The sequence below is a fragment of the Oenanthe melanoleuca genome, chromosome Z (assembly GCF_029582105.1).
Source record: "Oenanthe melanoleuca isolate GR-GAL-2019-014 chromosome Z, OMel1.0, whole genome shotgun sequence".
NCBI classification, from domain to species: Eukaryota; Metazoa; Chordata; class Aves; order Passeriformes; family Muscicapidae; genus Oenanthe; species Oenanthe melanoleuca.
In genome coordinates, this window is record NC_079362.1 from 54,117,819 (window position 1) to 54,142,144 (window position 24,326).

The 24,326-nt window shown below is 39.8% G+C and overlaps 1 protein-coding gene across 1 annotated transcript in view; it reads right to left on the minus strand.

Moving 5' to 3' along the window:
- Positions 1-24,326, minus strand: part of ARSB (arylsulfatase B) — a 68,748-nt gene that overhangs the window by 7,950 nt on the left and 36,472 nt on the right. Inside the window, exon 6 of the mRNA XM_056514731.1 lies at positions 21,757-21,827. Within this exon, the coding sequence (XP_056370706.1) occupies positions 21,757-21,827 (71 nt within the window). The remainder of the gene's footprint in view (positions 1-21,756; positions 21,828-24,326) is intronic.

Consider the following 24,326-nt stretch of genomic DNA (forward strand, 5'->3'; position numbering starts at 1 on the left):
AAGGAGAGGTAGAATAAAGCAATGGTAACATTAATTAGTACTAGCAATGACTTCCAATGCACAGATCAGTGTGTGCAGACAGGTCAGTTATTTCCTTAGGACTATTTTTCCACTTACACCACAACGTAAACCAAGAGGACAGTAACTGAAATAATGGATTCACATTGAAATGAGAATCTGACACCTACATTATTTCCTGCCTTAGTCATACAATTTTAAATTTTAGAAAAGCCCCTGTGACTTACAAAAATGTTACAAGATGACAGTTTTTGCCGTACTAAGTGTGTCCCAAGACAGTTACTAACAGAAGATTCAACATAAAACAGAAAAGATAACACAAAACTTCTTACTTTGCCCAGCAATCTGTTCTTTCACTTCACTTCCTAAGCTTAGGGAAGACCATAAAAATGCTGCAATGTGCTTAGCCTTGTTTTATTCCTCCTCGCCTTTCAAAAAATCTCTCTGACCTCATTCAGTATCCCATGTGTACTCCTGATTTAAAACATCATTTAATGCTAGGAGAGTAGCTCTTCCTGAAAAAAACTGTCTCCCTACATATTTTTGCATACACTTACAGAAGCCTTCTGCTTAACTCATCAGTTCATCTATCCAACTGGACAATGATTTCTGGAGGTGGAAAATAGGAAGAAAAATTTTTTCATATTTCTACCGTGCTGATCAATGCATGCTTGAGAATCAATCATCTGTTTCTTAGCTCATGCAATCCTAGTTACCTACCAGAAACTTATCTAAAATTAAAAAACACTAAATTATCTACCATGAAAACCACAAAGATGTCTGAAAATCTATTTCTTTTCTATACAACTCAAAACATTTAAAATTCTTCTACTACTGCTGCAAACCAAAACAACTTCATGATCCTTTGATGCCTGCAATACTACATGGTAAGAGAAGAAAAGAAGGGTTGATCCAGTTTTACTGCATTTTACAGCTTTAGATGCCTATCAGAAGCTCTCATCTTCCTGTACTGTGGCTATAAAACCATTTTGTTTATCTCTCTAAGTCTTATGATGTTTCCAGCAGTTTCACAGATAACCTCTAAAATATTTAATATTCAATCAGGAGCAAATAATAATAATAAAAAAAAGGTTTTTCTAATGCAACCAAAATAAAAAATAGCACAGGCAACAGCAAAAAGTCACTGCAACACTTGGTAGGACAGCTGGAAAATTCAGATCTGTAAATTTCTTTGCAAATATTTCCTAAGATTCACTTAAATCCTTTGCTTTTTACTTTGCAAAGCAAATAGTCCAAGTACTAGGTGACCATTATTAGTAAAAAAAGGCTAAGGATAGTCCACACCCACATGGTGTAAATTTGCAAGTTAAAGAAAATAGAAGGTACAATCTGAACCTGCTTTTTTAAAGAAAGGCTTCCTCTTTAAATTAATCTAAAAGACAAATTTGTGGAAAAATTTTATTAAATATAATGAGTTAGTAAGAGTATACTCATTTAAACATTGATACCTAATTTTTAACTGCCAGAAAAAAAGAAGATAAACTAAATAAAGTGTCAATTTTCAGCTGGGATTTAAAAGAAAGACTATGCATATTCTATATCAATAGTCTTTTTTTTTTCAGATCTAATAAACATAGATCAATTACACTTCTCATTTGTCTAGCTTTCCTTCTTTCATTCACTGAGACTAGCTCAAGCAATTGGTAGAAACTTTAAAGTGTGGCAACATAAATAGACAGTACATCTAAAAATAAAATATTGTGCCTTCAGTGTATGATTAAGATGATGAAAATGACCGATGTTGAGAATGAGTTTTCTTGGCTGGTAGGAGATCAAAGAGTACACAGTTCTCTCTAACATGCCACTTAGCAAGGTCCTGACCACAAACTTAAAGGGCCCAAAACAATGTTTCTTGAAGTATGCTGTATTTCTGTACACTGTGATCTACAATAAAAGCATGTGGGGAGGCAATATTGGGTATTGAGGAAAAACTTTGGAGAAAGACAAAGGAATGCTAATTTATTATTTATTTGGGAGACAGAGCCCTGACCAAAGAGTAATCTGAACAGCTAAGTGAATATCAGAGTGGCCATGCCTACAATTTTCCAATATCCTACACAGTAACAAAAACATTCTTTTATAAGCAGCTGCATATAATCGGTGTCCTTTAATGAAAACAGAAACAAATGAAGCTTCTACTGTTGTTTCTTCATCTGCAAAACAAGAATGTTAAAAGTTATCTATCTTTTTCAGTATATTTCCCAAAGGAAAAAAAAATAGCAGCATTCTCTATAGCTAAACTTCTATTTCTGCTAATATAATGTAGCAGCTGTAGGACAAGGAAAATATAATCACAAAATCTCCAAGCTTAATTGCAACCTGCTTGACAGAAAAGTCTGGAAAGTATTAAGAAAAGCCATAAGTCCCATGGTGAATTAAGATTTTAGATGGCTCACACTCTTTGCCCTCCAAACAAAAAACACATCTGAACAAATAGTAAAGAGGTGCTACTGCTTTGCAGGTGTAAAGCAGATTCAAGAGCATTCAGCCCAAGTAGGAATACCACCAGCATTTCCTGTGACACAAGTGTATGCACATTACCATGCTGGACGTCTCCATAGTTTGAAACCTTGCAGTTTGTAGTACATACTGCACAAAAGAGATTCCCTAGATATTTTCTTATTGACTAAAATTTTTCTCTGTAGTTCAGAAGACTTCTATTTCGGTATAAATTTTGTCTGGCTATGAAACACCCCCTATAAACTTCTTTGGTTACTACACTCCAGTACTTAAACAACAGATAACAGGAGCAAAAGTTTACTTCTCATATCACATGGCCATGGTAGGCCAAGAAATTAAGCAATAATAGGAAAAGAGGGAAAAATCTTCAGGTGGACAGAACAGCGACTAAAAGAATAGGAAACAAAACCAATTTTGCTCAACACTGGAGGGGCCACCACAGGATTCCTAAAGGAATTTGCACTGGGACCCATACCACTGAACATATTCCAAATGACCTGGAAAAGGGAATGAACAGTGAGATGACAGAGTATGTGAGTGGTGACAAGTTATCTAAAGCTGGCTGCAAACAATGAGAAGGCCTACATGAGGCTGGGTAGTAGGCATTAAAATAGCCAATGGTATTTAAAATAGATGCAGGTAAAGTGATGCATGTGTGAAAAAATAATCTGGAATTCATATAAACATATTAAAATTATGGTCTTTGTGACACTCATAACCAAGAATAACCTGGAATCTCTATAGATTGAGCTTACATTTTTTCAGAATTATGTCAGCATTGTACAAAAAGAGAACTGAGTAAAAGGAGTTGCTAGAAAAGGACTTTTTAACAAAGCAAAAAGGCCCACACAACTGGAAAACTAGTTTTGGTCTTCCCATCTCAAAAACAAGACTGAGAAAGTTCAGAAACCAGTTACAAAGATAGCTGGTACGCAATCCCTTGTGAAAAAAATCCTCTGCTAGATGTACATTTTACTTAATTAAATGTGCACTTTCTGTGGGACTCCAGGGACCAGGTTGTTTTCACTCTCTCCCATCCTGTGTGACATTGGCCAAATGCAATCAGATAATCAAAACCTCATTGTTTTCAATGACAGGGGACATATCATTTAGACATGCAGGCAAAATACTTTGAGTACTTTGAACTTACTTACATCATGAAGTATTTTGAGTGAAATCCCATGACCTAGGTAGTTTTGAATATTTTTCAGGGTGACTACAGCCTCCACCTGACCTAACTAGGCACCACCTACAATGTGGAGTGGCACTACTGCATAGCGTGTAGCCACCGTGAGAAAAACTTCAACACGCTGAAACACTGAGTGAGAGATAAATTCTTTACTCAGGAAATTCATTGTCTGCTTTGGCTAGGAATGGCCATGTTCCAACAGGACTACACTACACTTTGTGAACAAAATGGAGTGGTGTTTTTTTTTTGAACCACATCAGAGATGCTTCACAGAAAATTTCCATGTTATTCTATCACTTCTTAAAATCTTTTAATCACAACTCAGCTATCAGAACAGCTAGGACAACTCTCAGAGCTGCCAGTCCCCTGACATCTTTAACCCCAGGTTTACAGGTGATAAAAGAGATTGCATTTTATCAGTAAGCAGAATTGTCACTTGACAGCAATGCAACAAAGTCACAGAATTACTAGGCTGGAAGAGACCTTCAGGATCATCAAGTGCAACCCATACCCTAACACCTCAACTAAACTGAGTGCCACATCCAATTTTTTTTAAAACACATCCAGGAATGGTGACTCCACCACCTCCCTGGGCAGACAACTCCATCAACAACTTTATCACTCTTTCCATGAAAACTTTTTCCCAATATCCAACCTATATTTCTCTTGGCACAGCTTAGGACTTTTTCCTCTGGTTCTGTCAGTTGCTGCCTGGAGAAAGAGACCAACCCCCACCTGACTACAAGCACCTTTCAGGGAGTTGTAGAGAGTGACAAGGTCACCCCTAAGTCTCCTTTCATCCAGGCTGAACAACCCCAGTTCCCTCAGTCGTTCCTCACAGGGTTTGTGTTCCAAGCCCCTCACCTTTTTGCCTCCTCATGTTCAAGCTTCTCAACGTCCTTCCTAAACTGAGGGGCCCAGAACTGGACACAGCACTCGAGGTGCAGCCTTGCATTTTCCCATTCTTCCCCCAAGGGAAGAATTACATCCCTGTTCCTGCTGGCCACACTGTTCCTGACACAGGCCAGGATGCCATTGGCCTTCTTGGCCACCAGGGCACACGGCTGGCTCGGGTTCAGCTGGCTGCTGACCAGTGCCCCCAAGTTCCTTTCTGCCTGGGCACTGTCCAGCCACACCATCCCCAGCCTATAGCATTGCAGGGGTTTATTGTGGCCAAAATGCAGGACTCAGCACCTGGATTTATTGAACTTCATCCCGTTGGAGTCTGCCCATCCATCCAACCATTCCAGGTCTCTCTACAGGGAGAGGAGAGGGCAGAGCCCTCCTACCTTCCAACAGATTGACACATGTTCCCAGCTTGGTGTCACCTGCAGATTTACTGATGGTGGACTTAATCCCCTCATCCAGATCATCAGTGAAGATGCTAAACAGAACTGGCCCCAGCACAGACCCGTGTGGGACACTACTGGTGATGCCACCAGCTGCATGGAGCACCATTCACCACCCCTCTCTAGGCCCAGAAATCCAGCCAGTGCTCCTATCCAAGCTGTGGGCTGCAGCTTTTCCAGGGAATGCTGTTGCAGACAGTGTCAAAGGCCTTGCTGGAGTTCAAACAGACAACACCCACAGCCCTTCCCACATCCACCAGGCAGGTCACCTGGTCATATAAGGAGACCAGGTTGGTCAAACACAACCTACCCCTCCTACACCCATGCTGGCTGGATCTGATGCCCCAGCCATCCTGTAAGGGCTGTGTGATGGCACTCAGTATAAACTGTTCCATTACCTTGCCCAGTACTGGGGTCAGGCTGACTGGCCTATAACTACCAGGATCCTCCTTCCTATCCTTTCAGTGAATGGGAGTCACATTGGCCAGCTTCCAGTCACCTGGAACCTCCCCAGTGAGCCAGGACTGGTAAATGATGGAGAGTGGCTTCACAAGCTCATCTGCCAGCTCCCTCATCACCCTGGGATGGATCCCATCTGGTCCCATACATTAATGAACATTCAAGCGGCTCAGCAGTTCTCTGGCTGCCTCCTCCTGGATAACAGGGGGACCATTCTGCTCCCTGACACCACCCACCACCCCAGGAGGACAGTTGTCCAGAGGACAAGCCGGCTTCCCACTAAAGACTAGGCAAAGAAGGCATTAGGCACTTCTGCCTTCTCCTCATCCACAGTTACCAAGTTCCCTCCTGCATGCAATAGAGAACAAAGGTTGGTCTCACCCTTCTTTTTACCATTAATGTATTTGTAAAAACATTTTTTTATTATCCTTTCCAGAAGTTGCCATTTTAAGTTTGAACTGAGCTTTGGCCTCCCTGTTTTTTCCTATAGCCCCCTAGCAGCCTCCTTAAATACTTCCTGAGAGACCTGACCATCCTTCCAAAGATCTACATCCTCTTTTTATTCCTAAGTTCCTACAAAACCTTATTGCCCATCCAGGCTGGATGTCTGCCTGGTTGACTCATCTTTCAGCACACAGGGACAGTCTGTTCCTATGCCCTCAAGATCCCTGTTTTGAAGCATGTTCACCTTTCCTAACTCCCTTGTTTTTATGGGCTGCTTCCCAAGGAACTCTCTGAATAAATCTCCTAAAGAGGCCAAAGTCTGCCCTCTGGAAGTCCAATGTAAAAGTCTTATTGATGCTCCTCCTGATTTCACCAAACACCAAGATCTCTATAATTTCATGATCACTGTGCCCCAAGTGACCTCCAGCCACCACATCTCCCACCAGCCCGTCTCTATTTACAAACAACTGTCTAACATAGTCTCTGCCCTGGTGGGCTCTGTCACCAGCTGTGACAAAAAGTTGTCCTTCACACACCCTAAGAACTTCTTGGATTGCCTCTTTTCTGCTGTATTAAGTTTCCAGCAGATGTCTGCTAGGTTAAAGTCACCTACAAGAACAAGGGCTGATGATCCTGAAACATTCTCCAGCTGTTTATAGAATAAGTTGCCCACCTCTTCTCCCTGGTTGGTGGATGATAACAGACTCCCAGCAGGATATCAGCCTTGTTGGCCTTCCCCTTAATTCTTACCCAAAGGCATTCAACTTCATCATCATTGGTTTCACTACCCATGGCATCAAAAGCCTCCCTAATATAAAGGGTCACCCCTCCACCTCTTCTCCCTGTCCTGTCTCTTCTGAAGAGCTTGTAGCCACCCAGTGCAGCACCCCAGCTGTGTGAGTCGTCCCACCACGTTCCTGTGATGGTGACTACACCACAGCTTTGCTGTTCCACCACAGCCTCCAGCTCTTGGTGTTTGTTACCCGTGCTGTGTGCATTGGTGTACATGCACCTCAGCTGGGTGACTGATTTCACCCCTAGCTCAGGCTTACCACCCTTGGGCCTGCTTCCAAACAGCCCAGCTGCATCCCCTTCCCCCTTCAAACCTTGTTTAAAGCCCTCTCAATGAGTTCTGCCAGTTTATGACCTAAAATCCTTCTGCCCTTAACAGAGAGATGGAGCCCATCCAGTTCCAGCAGGGCAGGTGCCATAAAAGTTGCCCCATGATCAAAAAATCGGAAATTTTGCCAATGGCACTTGTTAATGATAGGAGTCCTCCTATGCCTTTCACTGTTTATTTCAGCCACCAAGGGGACTGAGGAAAAGACTACCTGTGCCCCTGTCCTATCAACCACTTGACCCAGTGCCCTAAAGTCCCTTTTAATGGCCTCCTCTTTTCAATCTCATCAATGCCAGCCTGGAGTATCAGTAGTGGGTAACAATCAGAGTGCTGGATCAGTCCGGCGAGTCTCCCAGTGAAATCCCATACCCAGGCCCCAGGGAGGCAGCACACTTCCCTGTGGGTGGGTCCTGTTGACATACAGGGCTCTCTGTTCCTCTCAGAAGGGAGTCACCCACTACTACTACCCTACTTTTCTGTTTGATGGTAGACTTATCCGTCTGACAGGAGAAGCATAATTGGGAGGCTCACTGGGAAGATTGGCTTCTTCACACCATTTGGCTTAGCCTCTAGATCCAGGGCCTCATACCAATTCTGAACTGGCACCTGGCTAGGGGATGGGGGAGGAATTTTTTTCATTACCTCCCTGAGCAGGGACCCATTTTCCCTCCCCTTCATCCACCAGGTGCCCTTCTATTGCCTGACAGTGGGAGGCATAGGAATCCTCTGACTCCTGGTGGGCCTCCCTCAAAGATGGGAGGGCTGAATTCCACCAATCTATTTCCCTTTAACTAATACTCCTTGGTCTTTCGATTTCCTCCCTTAGTTGGCCAGCAGCGAAAGGAGATCATGCACTGCTCACACCGCAGGCAGGCTTCTTCTGCAACATCCCCAGGTACCACTGATAAGCTCAAACACTGCACAGAAAGGGGTCTGGACAGATGCATCCTTTTTGGAGGGTTCTATTTGGTTATTCACACCTAGTACTAACTACAGTTTTCGATTGTGCAAAAACCATTACTAACAGAAACACCAAAACCAACAGAAAAACCAACAGAAACACTGTAGACAACACAGAGCAAACCTTACTAGAAGGGAAAAACCAGCTTGCCCTGGCTGCGCGAACTGCCGTGCAAACTGCCGTGCCTCATTTGCAGAGATGTGCCACACCCCAGAGACATCCCACGCCTGTGTGCCATGCCTCTGATTGCCACGCCCGACAGCCACACCCCTGATTGCCACACCCCGTAGACATGCCACACCCCATAGATGTGCCACACCCCTGACTGCCACAGGTCAGACATGCCACGCCCCATAGATGTGCCACACCCCATAGATGTGCCACGCCCATGATTGCCACACCTCAGACATGTCACACCCCATAGACATGCCACACCCCATAGACGTGCCACGCCCCTGATTGCCACACCCCATAGACATGCCACACCCCATAGATGTGCCACACCCCATAGACATGCCACGCCCCTGACTGCCACACCCCTGATTGCCACACCCCGTAGACATGCCACGCCCCATAGATGTGCCACGCCCCTGACTGCCACGCCCATGATTGCCACGCCTCAGACATGCCACGCCCCATAGATGTGCCACACCCCATAGACGTGCCACGCCCCTGACTGCCACGCCCATGATTGCCACACCCCATACACATGCCACACCCCATAGATGTGCCACGCCCATGATTGCCACACCCCATAGACATGCCACGCCCCATAGACGTGCCACGCCCCTGATTGCCACACCCCATAGATGTGCCACACCCCACAGACATGCCACGCCCCTGACTGCCACGCCCCTGGTTGCCCCCTCCAGTTGCCACGCTCCCTAGAGGCCTCTTTTGACCAGCCCGCTGCTCCCCGGCAGAGGAAGCCCTGCCCTTCTCCTGCATGGCTCGCAAGTCCTGCTCGTATTCAGAGGCTCTTGGGAGGATCACTGCAAGTGCTCATGTTTTCAGACTTATCTCTGCTAACAGAGGCTGAAGGAACACACACAGAGCTACAGGTGTGACAAGAAGAACCCATCCTGAGTTTCTGTCAGACATGGCCCCAGAGCAAGGGACACAGCCATTACAGGACTGCACCACACAGATTCAGGGAATGAAGTGGCACTGTTCAAAAAAAGATACTGTAAATTTAAATAATTCAATCTTGTTTACTGGCTATCAACTCACTGAAGACTCTCACTCTTAACAGACAGGCTTTCAAAAGGTACTGGTAATGGTTAAGTCTCAAGGGAATAAATTAGATGTTCAAATTCTGCTGAGATTATACTCTAAGACATTAAAAACATTTCCTTAATTTGTAAAAATGTTTTTTATTAGAGAGAAGTGAACAATTCCATATATGCTGCAGAATAGAATCCTGCTTAACAGTTGAACCAAACCATACACACTACTTCTACTAGGACTTGTAACCAACAAGCAGTAACGAGTATTATTTTCAGAATAAGGCAATGTGTATGCCTCCTTGCCTCTTGTGATCTGATTAGTAGTCTATAAAAATCACAGAGAAGATTACCCGCCAGAAGTCTGGGACTGGCAAACCAAAACCCATTTACAAGTGAAACCCAAATAGAAAGAGAGTATTTTCTAGTATTTCCATTGTCAAGTTTAAAATCAACATACTATTTTACTAATCCAGTACATTCCTATTGTGTTCACCATCTCGCATGCATTGCCAGAAAAATGGTAATTAGTAATTCTCCTACTGCTTCCATTAAAATAAAAGTTTCTGTTCTTAGCCAAGTTATTTGATGCTATTATCAAGATTTAAATTTTTTATTTACATACTGCCCAGAGAAAATAGAAAACCCAAGCAGTTAAAAAAATCTCAAGTGATTACTTTCCTAACAATAGACAAGTCAAACTCCTTGTAATCATCTTCCCCATTTTTGTGCAATAATAGCAAAAGTGTAGGTTAAAAAAAATCAAAAGCTTTCTTAAATATTATGAAATTCCACACAAAAATTACCCTCATGACAGCAGTCTTCAGCCTCCTAAAAACCTCACCACACACACACACTCGAATCCTGCATGACTGGCAGGCCTCCTGTGCCTTACCAACGCTCCACTGTGGAACAGCAGGAAGTCTGTTAGAGCTTGAAAAAATCTACCCTGAAACAAATGGGGACCTTTCCATTAATTCCAGTGGGCTCTGGTTCAGACTTGTTAAGCATCAGCAGTAACAAACAAGGAATTTACACCCTACCAAATCCTCTTAATCAAATAAATGAAGCTAAATTCTCCTTTATCCATACAGTTCAATAGACACAATGTTTTCCACAAACCCATCCTATGAAAGGCTTCCCCATTTGCATTTACAGCAATCGTTTCTGGCAACAACACATAAGCTTTAATCAACTCCTCAAATAAAAGTGATTCTGAAATCAAAACAAAAGTGCCAATACATAATTTACCAGTTCTCACAAGAAGGAGTTTAAGAAAATAAGAACAATGTCAAGACATACCAAAAACAGAACCTTACGGATGAGCAGATGAAAATGAATTCCAGAGTAATTTTCCCTGCTCCAAAACCCATGTCACCATGTTCTGAAGTTCTAGAAAACTGAAAAAGTGTTTATTTAAACATATTTTCCTGCAGCACCAAAACAGCAAAATGAAGGCAGACTTCAGGTAACAGGTAACCAAACACTTGATCCTTTACAGGAGCATGAAGCCACACACAGGAACACAAAGTCAAGAAAGCAACCATAACTTCACTGCAGTAAAACTCAGGAAGCCACCCAGTAACTCTTCTTTGTGGTCAGCACTGCTTCCCACAACCACATCTTCTGAACTTTCCTCCAACAGCATTTTTCCAACAGTTCAATAGTTTCCTCCCTGAGGAAATTCTCAGGCCACACCAAAAGCTCTAACCAGCTGAGTTACTGTTTGTTACAGTTTTGAACCGTGACCTCCCATCTTCCAGGAGAGATTTTTCCCCAGCTCTGTGGAAGTCTATACATTACATTTCACATCATGTAATATATACATGTATTTTGAATGACAACAGAGAAAATAATAGATGGGATATCCAGATGAGTTTTGGTTGATTTCCACCAAATTTGTACATAAAACCTTCAATTTATATAAGAAAGTAAGGAAAGCTAGTGGGTACACCATTTGTAATAAATTCTCAATGTTCTACTATCCTTTAATTCTTACTTCAATGATTTAAGTCCTCTTCTAGCATTCAAGAGGCAAAATATTCTGTAGGCATAACATGATTTTCATTTGCAAGTGATCTGGCCTATAGTTTGACTTGCAGACAGTCTACAAATACATTAAATCCCAGGTCTCTACATTACACCTTAAAAACCAGAATTGTACACGAAAAAAAATCCAGATTTTCTTTGGTATTTCCCAGTTTTTAACTACCTGGATCTGGGGAAAACAGAAAATGTTGCAGGAAAGTTTAATGAGGGAACATAAGAACAGAAAAATAGCTTTCAGAATACACCATTTTTAGTGGAGGCCACTTCAGCAATTAAAAAATGTTACCACCTACACTGTTCATCTGCACACAGAACAAAAGTAGTATGGATCTTCAGACTGTGTCAGAAATGCCAATGGATTTTCATTCTGTTTGAATTTCTTTGCTTTATGTTTTTGATTAAGCACCAACATGCTTTACTTGAACATGAGATTTTTTTTTCCTTCTAAATTTCAGGAAATAATATATTGAACATGATTGAAGTTTTTTATTATATACCCCAGACCACAGTGGTTACAGTATTGAGAGCAGTGCAAGCACTACTTTTTTAGTTTCCACTTACGAATATTAAATCAAGTCTCTTACACACACTGAAAAACTGGACTGTCTCTAATGTAGTGATACAATTTATTACTAAAATCCAAAACATTCAGATGAATCAAATATTCACCTGCAAGATAAGATGATATTTTCAAAGAAAATTTTATTGAGAAATAAAAAAGCTGAAGGACAAATGTTACAGTTAATATTTTTTACAGTTATAAGATACACTTGGACTTCATATATCTTTTATTTATAAACATAAGATATTTTAAAATGCCACATTTGTTTGTTAACAGCATGGATACACATAGCTGTTCTCCATGGATTTATAACTCTCCATTTATAACTTTTTCTCCCCTACAGCTGCAGAAAAAGTCTTCAAAACAAGTAGAAAAGTATTCCCCAAGCAAAATTCTCACTTGACCATAAACAGAAAACTTTGCACTGTGTTTCACTTGGATGAACCATAAATCTGTTGGTACTATACTGCAAGTTTATTTTTAGCATTTTATACAACAGAAACTCCAATACAAGAATTACCTTTTGCTAGACTTGATTCTGTGGAGCAGCCTGTCACTTAGTTTTCATTAAGACATGCACAAGACAAAGCAAACTCCAGAAGGAGTTTTCAGAATTTTTCCCTATTGCTTTGGCAAAGAGTATAGTGTTATCTTGGCATGAATACAATTAATATTTCTCCAGCAACTGATTCAGCCCTTGAATTCAGCTCCCCTCCAGCAGACAGCTTAGTCAACTGAAGTATAATCAGCTCTAGTTAAAAATGCCAGTCTCACTATGATCCATTTAGTACTCTGCAAATTATCTTAAGATCTTTATTGATAACTGCTGAACTTTAGCAAATCTCTGCCAATTAATTGCAAGAATGAAATTAGAGTAACTTTCCCAAATATGCAGCAATAGTTTTTAATTTCGTGATTATAATGGATAATGTTACAAATGTACAGACTGCTCTTTCTTGGGATATATTCTTTCATAGGATACATGATCTGAACCAGCTTCATTGTATTGTCTCTGAATTAACTCTTACATAAGCAAAATCTTGGGAAGAGATGGAGATACGGGCAGGAAAAAAAGTTATGGATATCTACCTTAATGTTCACAGCCACCATCATCCACAATAAAGCAAAAACTTTAGAGCTTACTGAATGTTTCAGAAAATATATCTATTTTAGACTCTTTATAAACATAGTAGCAAAGTTAAATATCAAAGCCCTAGCAGGTCATTTAGACTGTTTTAAAGGAAGTATATTTAAGAGTATCTTGTTTGGGAACAGACTGGTTTTGTACATTAACAAACCTTTAAGCATAATATTATTTCGTGCTTCTTAGACTTTTACCTTCTTATGAAGCACCAAAGACAAAAAAACTCATAGAAATCAAAGGTCAAAATTACAAGGTAGCTTTGAATAGCACTGTTTAATTATGTAAAAAAACAAACACAATTAACATGAGAGCAGAACAAGTTCTTCTCGACTATTTCTAGGCCTGCTGCAGTCAGTGGATTCCTGTTTTAAGGGATTGTCTATATTACAACAGACAGACAATCCTCCTTACCAGGAAGAAAGTCTTGCACAGTTTTTGAAAAGTCTTGGAGTCATGCAAGGCACCTTCTTCAATCTACATTTTTATGTCTTCACCCAGATAGACAATTAATTTTTGCTTTTCTGCTCATCTTCTAAAGCCAACAATTTTTTCTTCATGTTTATAGTGAATAAAATACACATTCTACAGTGTTTTCTGAAAGACAGCTCATAGACAGTAGAAAGTGATTTTTTCTATTTCAGTTTTAGAAATAGAACTTTTATACTGGCTTATGCCATTTATAAGGTACATTTCTGAAGCTGCAAGTATTTGTAGCTCTGATACATTAATTAACATGGAAGTTTGTGAAAATATGACAGAAGAAAGAACAATCTTGGTACAGGAAATGCAGATGGTTCTGTGAGCTTACAAGGCCTTTGCATATATGTACTTTGTACTGATTCCTCCTTTTTTGAACCATGAAGTGTAGAGCAATTATTTCAGCCCAGTAAGGAAACTCTGGAAATGTCAAGGGCTCCTCCAACCTACACTGTGACAATGAATTACCAAAGAAATAAGGGGCTTTGCTACCTCACTAAGGAAAGACATTTTGTGACCTTTTGCTGCTTTATGGCAATAATGAGTTGTCTACAAAACTCTCTCTTAGTTTATTAAAATAAAAACATTTGAGGAATTGCCTTGACCTTAACCTTGTGAGAACAAACAGAATACTGATCTTGAGAAGTGGATGAGCCCTGAGACACTGTAACTTCCTGCCATCATGTTGACAAGGTGTAGAGCTGTGCTGTACACAGTGAAACTCACCTATCCTAGTTCAAATAGTTAAACACTATGAACATCTGTATCTCGTATTATTCCTTCTAATGTCTGTTTTATTATAGCAATGTTTGATTCCAAAGGAAAGATTTATACTAGAATATCATATTCAGTCTCTTACATTTCAAAATACATACTCTACTTAATTTCAACAAGAATAGACATTTGAAGGATTCACCTTCTTTTTTATGTAAGATAAAAAAATACTGCACCTCACAAACAATTGATTTAAATCCAGAATCACTGAGGGCAGCAAAAAATCTCAGCACCTCTCAGCTAGGTGAATCATTTATCCAGGTTACTACATTCTTAGACAACTACAGAATAAAAAAACCTGAAGTTATTCTAAATAAGAAGAAACTTAATATAACAGCCTACAATGTTACACATCACAAAAAGCAAGACAGCAAAAGGCAATGTTGAACTTTCACTTCCAATGGCAAGATAAGGAAAACAAAAATCAAAATATTACTTTTTCCAGGAAACAAATTTTAACTGATTGTATGGAACTTATGAATTATTGAAGATATGTCCCGTTGTGGTGGCCTTACATGTGAAACTCCCAAATTCCACCTGCATCATTATAAGGATGCTGTGCTGAAGTTAAAGAAAACTGAGCAGCAACTCTGTTGTCAACAACCTGTGCTCTGTTACAATTTTTCACGTTTATGGCTCAGAGATATTTCATTTGAAAGATGTAATCTACCATTTACGTCATGACCTGCATAAAACTATAAAATGCTAGCATTATGTCCAAATAATTATAGAATACAATGAAGCATAAAAAAATAATGCAGAGGGATTTCTGGATTCCTGTCATGATACTTGCATTACACACTTACTCAAGTGACCTAACATTTCTAAATTCTAAAAGGAGATTATCTACATCCCAAGGAAACAAGGGAATTAGTATTTATGAGGCTCACCAAATATGCAATCCTCTAGTACTACATACTGCAGGCATGGAGAGTTCACACTGAGATGCAGATGGGCTGAGAGCCAAGGCAATGCAGAGCCACAGCCCAAACTGCCTGACAGCAAGAGCTACACCCATACAGCCGACAGTCAAAAGAAAAACACCACTTATCTCTGATGTGAATGGCAGCAGAGCTAGCTGGAACAGCAGCCTCCCATCAGGGAGTGGAGCTGAGCTCTGCCCAAAACTGCCAGGTCAGTTCATGCACTGCACGAAGTGGCTGAAGGATCCAGGGTTGTCCTATGAGGGATCCTACGTTGTCAACTCCTGCCTTACAAACTTACAGGGGGGTCATTGCAATTTATGATTTTCTTGAAATGGGAAGATGACAGAGTCCAGATGGTCAGCATGCATATGTATAATTTTGCAGAAAAATGGTAATTTGGAGAAGCAAAGAACAGTCTTTTTCCTTTCTTGACCATTCTCCAATTCCAGCTGTCACTATGTGAGCTCAGTCAGCTGATTATACTGGTCAATTTTCTGCACAGTTCTGACTGCAGAGTAGATTCTGGATCTTAAGCCTGTCACAGACATGGAGTATATTTATCCCTTTCAACACCCACCCAGCACACTCATCCATGCATCTTTTGCTGCTACTGATTAACTCCACTATGATAATTTTTTCCCACTTTTTATTTTTTCCCTTTTAATAATTCCTTTAAACAATTCTAAACAAGCTAGATCATTAGTAACAGAACTGGAGAAGTAATCTCTGTCCTTCAAAGTCTCAGGAAGCATCTTTTACCCAGAAAAATAAATAATAAATGGGACATAGAGGAGCCTGGAGTATATACTCCAAGATGAATCATTTTGGTATGTGTATGGACATAATATATAATGCTATAGCCATTATAATGCAATTTTAATGTCCACAAATTACATATCAGTCCTAGAACAGAAAAAATTTCTCTATTGTAATATATTATATGTTCATTCTGCATATAGCAGATCTAGTCCTTTATAAGCAATCATTTATTTTGGCAATTGATAGTGCAATGTATGAGGTAATGCCTTCTCTCAAATGTCAAGGAGAGCAATGTAAAAACTGATTAATTTTGCTCTAGGCAAATAAAACATTGGGAGGAAAATCACAAAATGTTTTTACAAGTTTTCTTGTCTCCCTCCAAATAGATACATCTTCCAAATAAATTGACTACAATTAGTAATCTACACTGTTATTATGCCTTTGAAGTTTTAGTTTATGGTTAAGTCTGGAATTTTAAATGAATGTAAAAGCTTTTTCAGCCTAAGCCAGCACTACCCAAAACATATTTATTTTGAATACATCTTTCTAATCTAAATAAATTCAAGTTCTTTTTGAAGAGAAAGTGATGCTACACATGTAGTCTACAAGATTTTGTGAAAAATCACCAAATTTATTAATAAATTTAGCAAGTCAGATTAAAGCTAATACAGTGTGTACTGACAGATTCTGATTAACAACTCTGAATTAAAGGGTACACTTCCTTTCAGCATGTCATTTAGTTCTGATTCTCAAAATAAAATTGCATTCTGTGGGATATAAAGTTTCAATGCTGCTTCAAGACAGGTCATCTAGCAATGACTGTGGTCAGAAATAAGTTTGGTTTAGCAGTTAGGGGAATTGAGACTTAAAACCGGTTGGGTTTTAATTTAGCTGAATCACCAAAACTTGATGAAATGCCATAAGGCATAAAAGACAGGAGATCTTTCACAATGGAAGAGCTGATGTCATCTGTACAGCTGCCAAGCCATCAGCAACTTGGCTATTTTTTTATTTTTAAAGATAAATTCACAAAAATGGGCCAATAATTTTTGTTTCTTTTCTCTTGAAATGCATGTAAATCAGGTTTGTTTACTTATGCAATTTTTAAGTTACTTTATGCATTTTATTTGTGTTTTCTTAACCTATACATTACAGAGAAAATTATACTCTCAACATAATTTTAGGTTTCTGTTTTTAATTTTCTTATTTTACTACTGAATCCTTAAAGCTAACAGAAAAAGTGGATGTTCCAGACCTAAACCTGAAAGACAGTAGATCTTTCATAGCAAATTTACATAATTGTAAACTCTGTAATAAAACTACAGATCTGCATTGAGATCAAGCAATTGAGACATATTCATCACTTCTGAAAACAATCAATAGTGTGATGAAGAAACAACCAGAAAGACAAAAGCAATGGCTTTTAGCAAGGAGGGAGAGGAACAAGCACCTCTGAGGCATGTGGGTCCAGTTCCATCTGCAGAGCTCACCTAACTGGTTTAGCACAGCAAGGCTCAACCAGATGTGGCTTCTGACTCTTTCCCCGTGGGGTTCTGGTTCCAAAAGCAGCCAGACAGTACTAGGAAGCTTGCCTCTCCTTCTGCCTCCCCTCTTCCAACCACACACCCTCCTCGCCCCTGCCTTGGGTTGCTGCTGGCATCCATCAGCCCCTCCAATGTGCAGATTCAACCCACACAAGAGAAGAAAACCAGGCTAGCAAGTTGGATCAGTTCACTGAGATATCCAAGAAGTGCCAAAATGAATGCAAAATAAGCACTAGAAACATGTGGCTGGGAAAGGGGAGGGTAGGAAGTAAAGCGCATCACCAGCAGAAACCTGTTGGATCACTTAATCATATATCATGAAACAGAAACCTCGGTGTTTAATTTCACAGCCAAAAGAACCAGTCTCACCTTTGGAGTCCCCCAAAACTCCTTCTAGTCCCAGTCTTCGTGCCAAAATGAGCAATTGACTATCCAGCATACATCCGGTGGGGGAAAAAGAAAGGCTTATTAAAATCTGAACTAGCATTCTGACCTGGTTCACAGCCTGGCTCTGTGAGTAGTTTTGGTGACCCATGAGAAAGGGGAGCAGTGGTGAGGCAGTGGTGAGGCACTGTGGTAGCGCCAGCAGCCTACTAGCTTAAACTCCATGAAACTATTGCCTCTGGCTGAGGTTCCCAGCGTGGTCAGAACTGATCTTAGCTAGTGAATCCTGTGGCCAGACCCTCCATCTGCTAGCAACCACACACTGATCCTCTGTTCCCAGTCACACAACTAAAGGGCAGGTTGATTCAGTTCACTGATGTGGTAGAGGCCTTTCCTCCTCTTTTGCCAGGCTCCCTAAAACAATCTGAAAGCTGATCTGGCAGAATAATCATCTTGTCATGTGATTTCTACAACTAACATAAATGAAGGAGGAAGGATAGAGGAAAGGGAGAGCACAGGCTGGCCATCTTGGCAATAGCTCACCACTGGACTGGCTTTGCAACACCCTAAGCCCACAACCACCCCTCTCCTCATCCTAGTTTGGAGATCCCACTCTAGTTTTTCATTCCACTGTCTGCTCTTACACAATAGTTGTAGGTCTGCACCACAAACCAGATGAGTTCATTAAGAGGAAAGCTTGTTTTTAACCCCAACCACTCCACTGGTATGCCACGGGTCAGAAGGAGGCTACAGGCAAGGTCTCTGGCCAGGGAGAGGAACACCTTTTTAGCAATAAAGATGAAAAACAAAGAATTACAGTTTAAAACACTGCCCATGTGTGTCAGACCACAGGAAAGGTTTATATTTGAATGAAGGAAGTCTGCCTTCTGAGAGAGAAGATGATTTACTTGAAGTAGTCAGTGAAATGAGACCCGAGCAGTTTTTGGTAAAATGGAACTGCAGACAAACTATTTTACAGTGTTTTCTCTCTTGCATTCTTTACTATTAACAATAGGAGAAGTGCAGAACTTGACACAAGCCTACTGCAGGGCTGCAGTGTTTGCCACTGGACATCAGGTCCTGAAAAATGTAAGCAGATGCTGATCTGTAGATTCATCAGAGCTGCTGGAGTAACCCCGGCTGATATCCAGTGATCAGAAACCCATGCTCAGTCTGAGAAGTTGAAAAGTTACACACTGTTACCTCATAAATGGTGAATAAACACACAGCCCAAGGTCAGTTCTAACAGACCACAACAGCAGAGATACTGCTAGCTCTGTAACCAAGACACCATGCCTTATTACTTCAACTAAATATTCTGTTGAATACTTGGCTGTAACAGTTAACTTGTCACTAAGCTAATTAATGTCTTTTGCACAAATTCTTCCCTGAAGGAGTGCTTATTTTGGTGTAAAAAATCTGAACAGAATAAAGCTCAGTTCTGCTGTTTCACTTAAAAAACTCTATTAATTACATGAGACATCCCATCATTCATTCTACAAAATATATATATATATATATATATGTATATTTAATTAGTTTTTTTCTGATAGAGATGAAGATAAATGCATCCATTAAATAAAAATATATTATGGTGAAAGAATGTATACATTATAGGCAAAACCACTCAAGAGTTCAGGAACACTGAACCTGAACTGAGTGCAGGTAAAATAGTAACTTAATGCTTTACATGTGCCCAACTACAACAGCACTGCCTTCTCACCTGATTAACCACAACAACTTGAAAAGTCCTTTTTTGGTTACACTTAACAGAATCTTGATATTTAATTCTTATTTGCTGTTTTACAGACTTGTGCAAACCCAAAGATTTGGCTGATCTTATCTTCCAGTTATTATTTCACTTTCTAATTCAAATTTCTATAAAAAGAAAGTATTAGTATAATAGGAATACTTCATCTGACACCAGATGATTTAGGTGCTGTGATATTTCAAAGTAGACTAGGACAAGAGCAAAATGTGCATAAAGAAGATAAAAGGTAATACAGGAGTTTAGAAAGAGCCCAGCAAAACTTGAAGACATATACCACAGTACTCCAATGTCAAAACAGTTAGAACACATAAACAATAAACAGCCAAGGACACAGTTTATCATCTTGGTGATAAGAAGAGTGTATGGACAGTTTAAGATGTGTTTTTCTTTTTAAACAGAAAAATAAGGAAGCCAACAAAACATGAAGAGAACCATGATTGCTGAAAATCTGAAACTGCTTGTATATTCCAAGTTTTGTGTCTTACAAATCTATCCATAATAGAGACACCAGCATCATTTTTCTAGATATTAATTCTAAACTTATTACTCAGTTTCAATAAATGAAAGACAGTAAGTAAAAATCAGATGACTTACATACATATACAATTACTCCTAACAACTCAGGCTGCTAAATAGAAATTTTAATCCTTATATGACAAAGCATAATTTCACTAGGAGGCACAAAATGATTTACCAAAAGAATAGGCCTTTGCTGAGAAGAGACAGGTAAACTCTACATGGTGCATAAGAATGTGTGGGTGAAGAGCTCAGTTTTTGTTTTTAATTACTGCAGGTCTGAAAGGCACATAAAAACATTGCAAATTTACAGCACCCATATAACTCCATCTGTTCATGATGCTTAAAAACCTCATCTTATGCAGCACAGGAGTTGCACCTACTACACCTTCTGACCCCCAGCCCCATTTCTTGCCCACATTTCAACACACAACTAAGGACTCGATGTATGTAGCAAACTGAACGATCATCAGAGTGTGGCATCATGGAAGCAGAGCTCAGGTTCCTGTAAACTTCCTTTGCCTGTCCCCCTTCTTCTTCCTCCAGGAATTTGTCTACTCAAACACCTCAATCACAGGCCATTCCCACAAGGAAAAGATGGTGTCCAAAGTAGGCCTGAGAATACCTCACCAGGGCATAACATTGAACAGGAATGCTATGACTCACTGAGCATTTTTTGAAGGGAAATTGGAGTAGCTACACCTTAATTCAATCAATATGTAGGAATTATCTGCAGGCAGTGCTGCCCAGTCAGCATTAGATAGGCACAATGTTGCTCCTTCTCAGAAAAGCACCACAGAACCAGATGTGCATTGCAAAAGGCCCAAATCTCACCCATTTCAATCCAGTTATTGCAGCACAATGTGTATTTGTCTCGCAGGCAACAGATCACTGTCTCCATTGCACTACTTTTTCTCTGCCTGGATTTACTTCTTTATATAATGAAATACAGAAATGCTATAAAAACTCTAGAGGGGACCTGTTCCAATGTTCTGTATGAAAAAAAAAAGTCTGCCTGGAAAGTTTGTAGTCCTTAGCACACTAGTAATGTTGAATCATAAAACAGATGGTGCTTAAAAAGAGCTATAGAATTAGCAAACTTCAGCTCTAATTCATGTCATTGTGGCTTTAAGGATCCAACCCACATGATTATGGAACAAAAGCAATCACACAGCTTGGAACATCTCAGCTCCTCACAAACTCAAGCTTTCCATCTGCAAGCTCATATTATACAGCTGTATCAAGATGCATTATGGTGAGCGTTCATTTGGAACCCTGGAAGAGAGGGTTTGGAAAGGGTTGCTGGCAGTGTGCCTCACTGTGCACCTCAGGCACACAGCTGCTCCTCAACATTTCCATGTCCCAAAGTACTTAATGCATTACTCAGCAGTGTTTCAGAGATCTCTGAAATAGGAAGACCATGTTGACCATGTCAAAATACTTACACCATCCAGGGGATGACGTTTCCATAATTTAAAGCTATTTATTTAAAAGCAAAAGGCATCCTATCGTATTTTGCTTCATCTGTAAAGAAATACTTCACTTAGGGAAGCCAATAAGTGCTCAGAAGGCAAACTGTATGTTTAATAAATCTTGAGATACTCACATGGGAAGTCATCCACAAACATGGGGTCTATGTTATGCAGCAGTTCCACTCTGGGAGAAGGTCTTCCTTCACTAAGAGAGATTTCAAAAGGAAATGTTAATTACCTTCTAGAGCTCATTAGGCTTCTGCATCCTTTATTTTGAGACTTTTTGTCATCTTAATAGAGAGTGAGCTCATAACTTAAAACTGATTACTATCAACTTTAATCTGAATGCTCCTTTCTGGCTAAGCAGCAACAACTTTTGTCTCTACAAGTTTTCCCTAACTTCGGTGGTGTTTATTTAGACTATTCATAAGTGCACGGAGTACAGAATTGGCCCTACCTAAGCAGAGTTTTACAACAATCAATTTTAAGAGTCAAATTTCACAGCACAAGCTGGCACAGCGCTTGCTGTGCTCTCTGCATACCTGAACAAGTCCTGGAAGCATTATGTCTGGGTGCCTCAGAAAACAACACAGGCACTGGTATCCCAGAAAAAAAAAACCCAAAAAAACACCTTTGATTTCTAATTGAAGTCACAAGGATTATTTAGATACTTAGAATCTTGTTGTGTTAAAAAAGAAAATAATTCTTTTTCTTGCCATTCAGTACATAGAGACAGTGGGGAATAAATTGCTGAACTTACCCATTAATTTTCTTAGCTAAGTAAATCCCAGACCTAAAAAGCTGAGTAAATGAAATTTACTCCTTATAAAGGGCAATGTGAGTAGGAAGATATAATTAGAAAGAACCTCTGCTACATGAAGACACAAAGTCACAATATGAAAACACAACAATAATTTATTATTGGACAGTGAACCTATAAACCTTTCAGAAATTTCCAAATAATTTAGATGCTTTTCTTTCATTAAGGAGCTTAACTTAAGAATCAAAGAATCAGCCAGGATTCCTAAGCTTCTTGACATTAATAATAAAAAACTCAGGTAATATAAACCTGTCTCAGTTGTTTTAATATATAGAATATATACTTAAACAGTATTTACCTGCAATTTAAAATTTTCAATAACAAACAATTAAAATAATACTTTTCTATTACATTTCTAAAACCATTTCTGGATGATACATTTTGAATTATACAGAACTAACAAGAAGACCTAAATGATTAGATGTGTTCAGGTAATATATATTGTAATTAAAACAGAGGAATTACATTAATTAAGCTACAGTGTTAGTAATTCCATGTACAGGCTCTGCCACAAAGAAGTTTTTTCCAAAATGTGGGTAAAAGGTTAATTCCCCCTTCCCCTAGTGCCTATAGTAGTCACACTCTTAATTAAAGAATGGTTTGCCTTATTTAAACAAATTTTATCTTAAATTTAATAAACTCTGTCTCTATGTGCTCCATTGACAGCTGTGTTCAAGTGTGCCTTTCACCATCTGTTCATAGGTAACAGTAACAAGAACCAGTTAGCAAAAGTTAAACTAGGATTCAAATTTATAGCCTGTGACTGACTGTGCAATAACTGCCTGGGAAGGTTTTCTTTCAATTTCTGAGTTGTATCTACATTTTCCAGAATATTTTAAAAGAAAGAAACCACCAGAGTTATGCTAAATAACCCAGTATCTTCCACCAGAGTCAAATACAGAAGAATTAAGTAACTTACTCCTATTTACTTCTCATCTTCATAGATTCAATATTAATACAGTGCCACTCAGTATTCACACAGTGCTGAGTGGGCAGCAGGGCAGGGAGGGGATTCTGCCCCTCTGCTCTGCTCTGCTGAGACCCCACCTGCAGTGCTGCACCCAGCTCTGGGGTCCCAGCACAGGAACAACATGGACCTGCTGGAGAGAGGCCAGAGGAGGCCACCAACATGATCAGGGGCATGGAGCACCTCCCTTTTTGGACAGGCTGAGAGTTGGGTTTGTTCAGCCTGGAGAACAGAAGGCTCTGGGCAGCCCTCACAGCAGCCTTTCAGTACTTATTGGAGGCCTACAAAAAAGATTGGGACAGATATGTTAGCAGGGCCTGTTGTGACAGGATAAGTGGCGACGGTTTTAAACTAAAAGATAATAGATTCAGACTAGATATAAAGAAGAAGTTTTTTAAAGTGAGAGCGGTGAAGTACTGGGACAGGTTGCCCAGAGAGGTAGATGATCCATCCCTGGAAACACCCAAGGTCAGGTGAACAGGGCTTAGAGAAACTTGATCTACTTGAAGATATCCCTGTGTCATGAGGATTGGCCTAAATGACATTTAAATGTCCCTTACAACCAGCCTATTCTATGATTCCATATGAGTCTATGATTATACCAAGTATATTCAGTGTTCAAGCAGACTGAAAGTAACTTCCGATTTAAAATTTAACATGGACAGTTGATATTACATACTAAACATGCCTATTTACAATTACAGCTGATAGAAAACAAAAAATAAAGATTATACTTGTAGCAATGTAAGTTTTTCATGCAGTGGTTGCCATTATTATTTAATCCATTTTTGTTCTGGGATAGAATACTGCAGTTAGTACCTTGGATCTGATTTATCTGCAATCATGAGATATACTCCCTGCAGCTTATGGCATCACTGCATTAAGCTCCATAGAGCTATTACATGGTACAGCCCTGT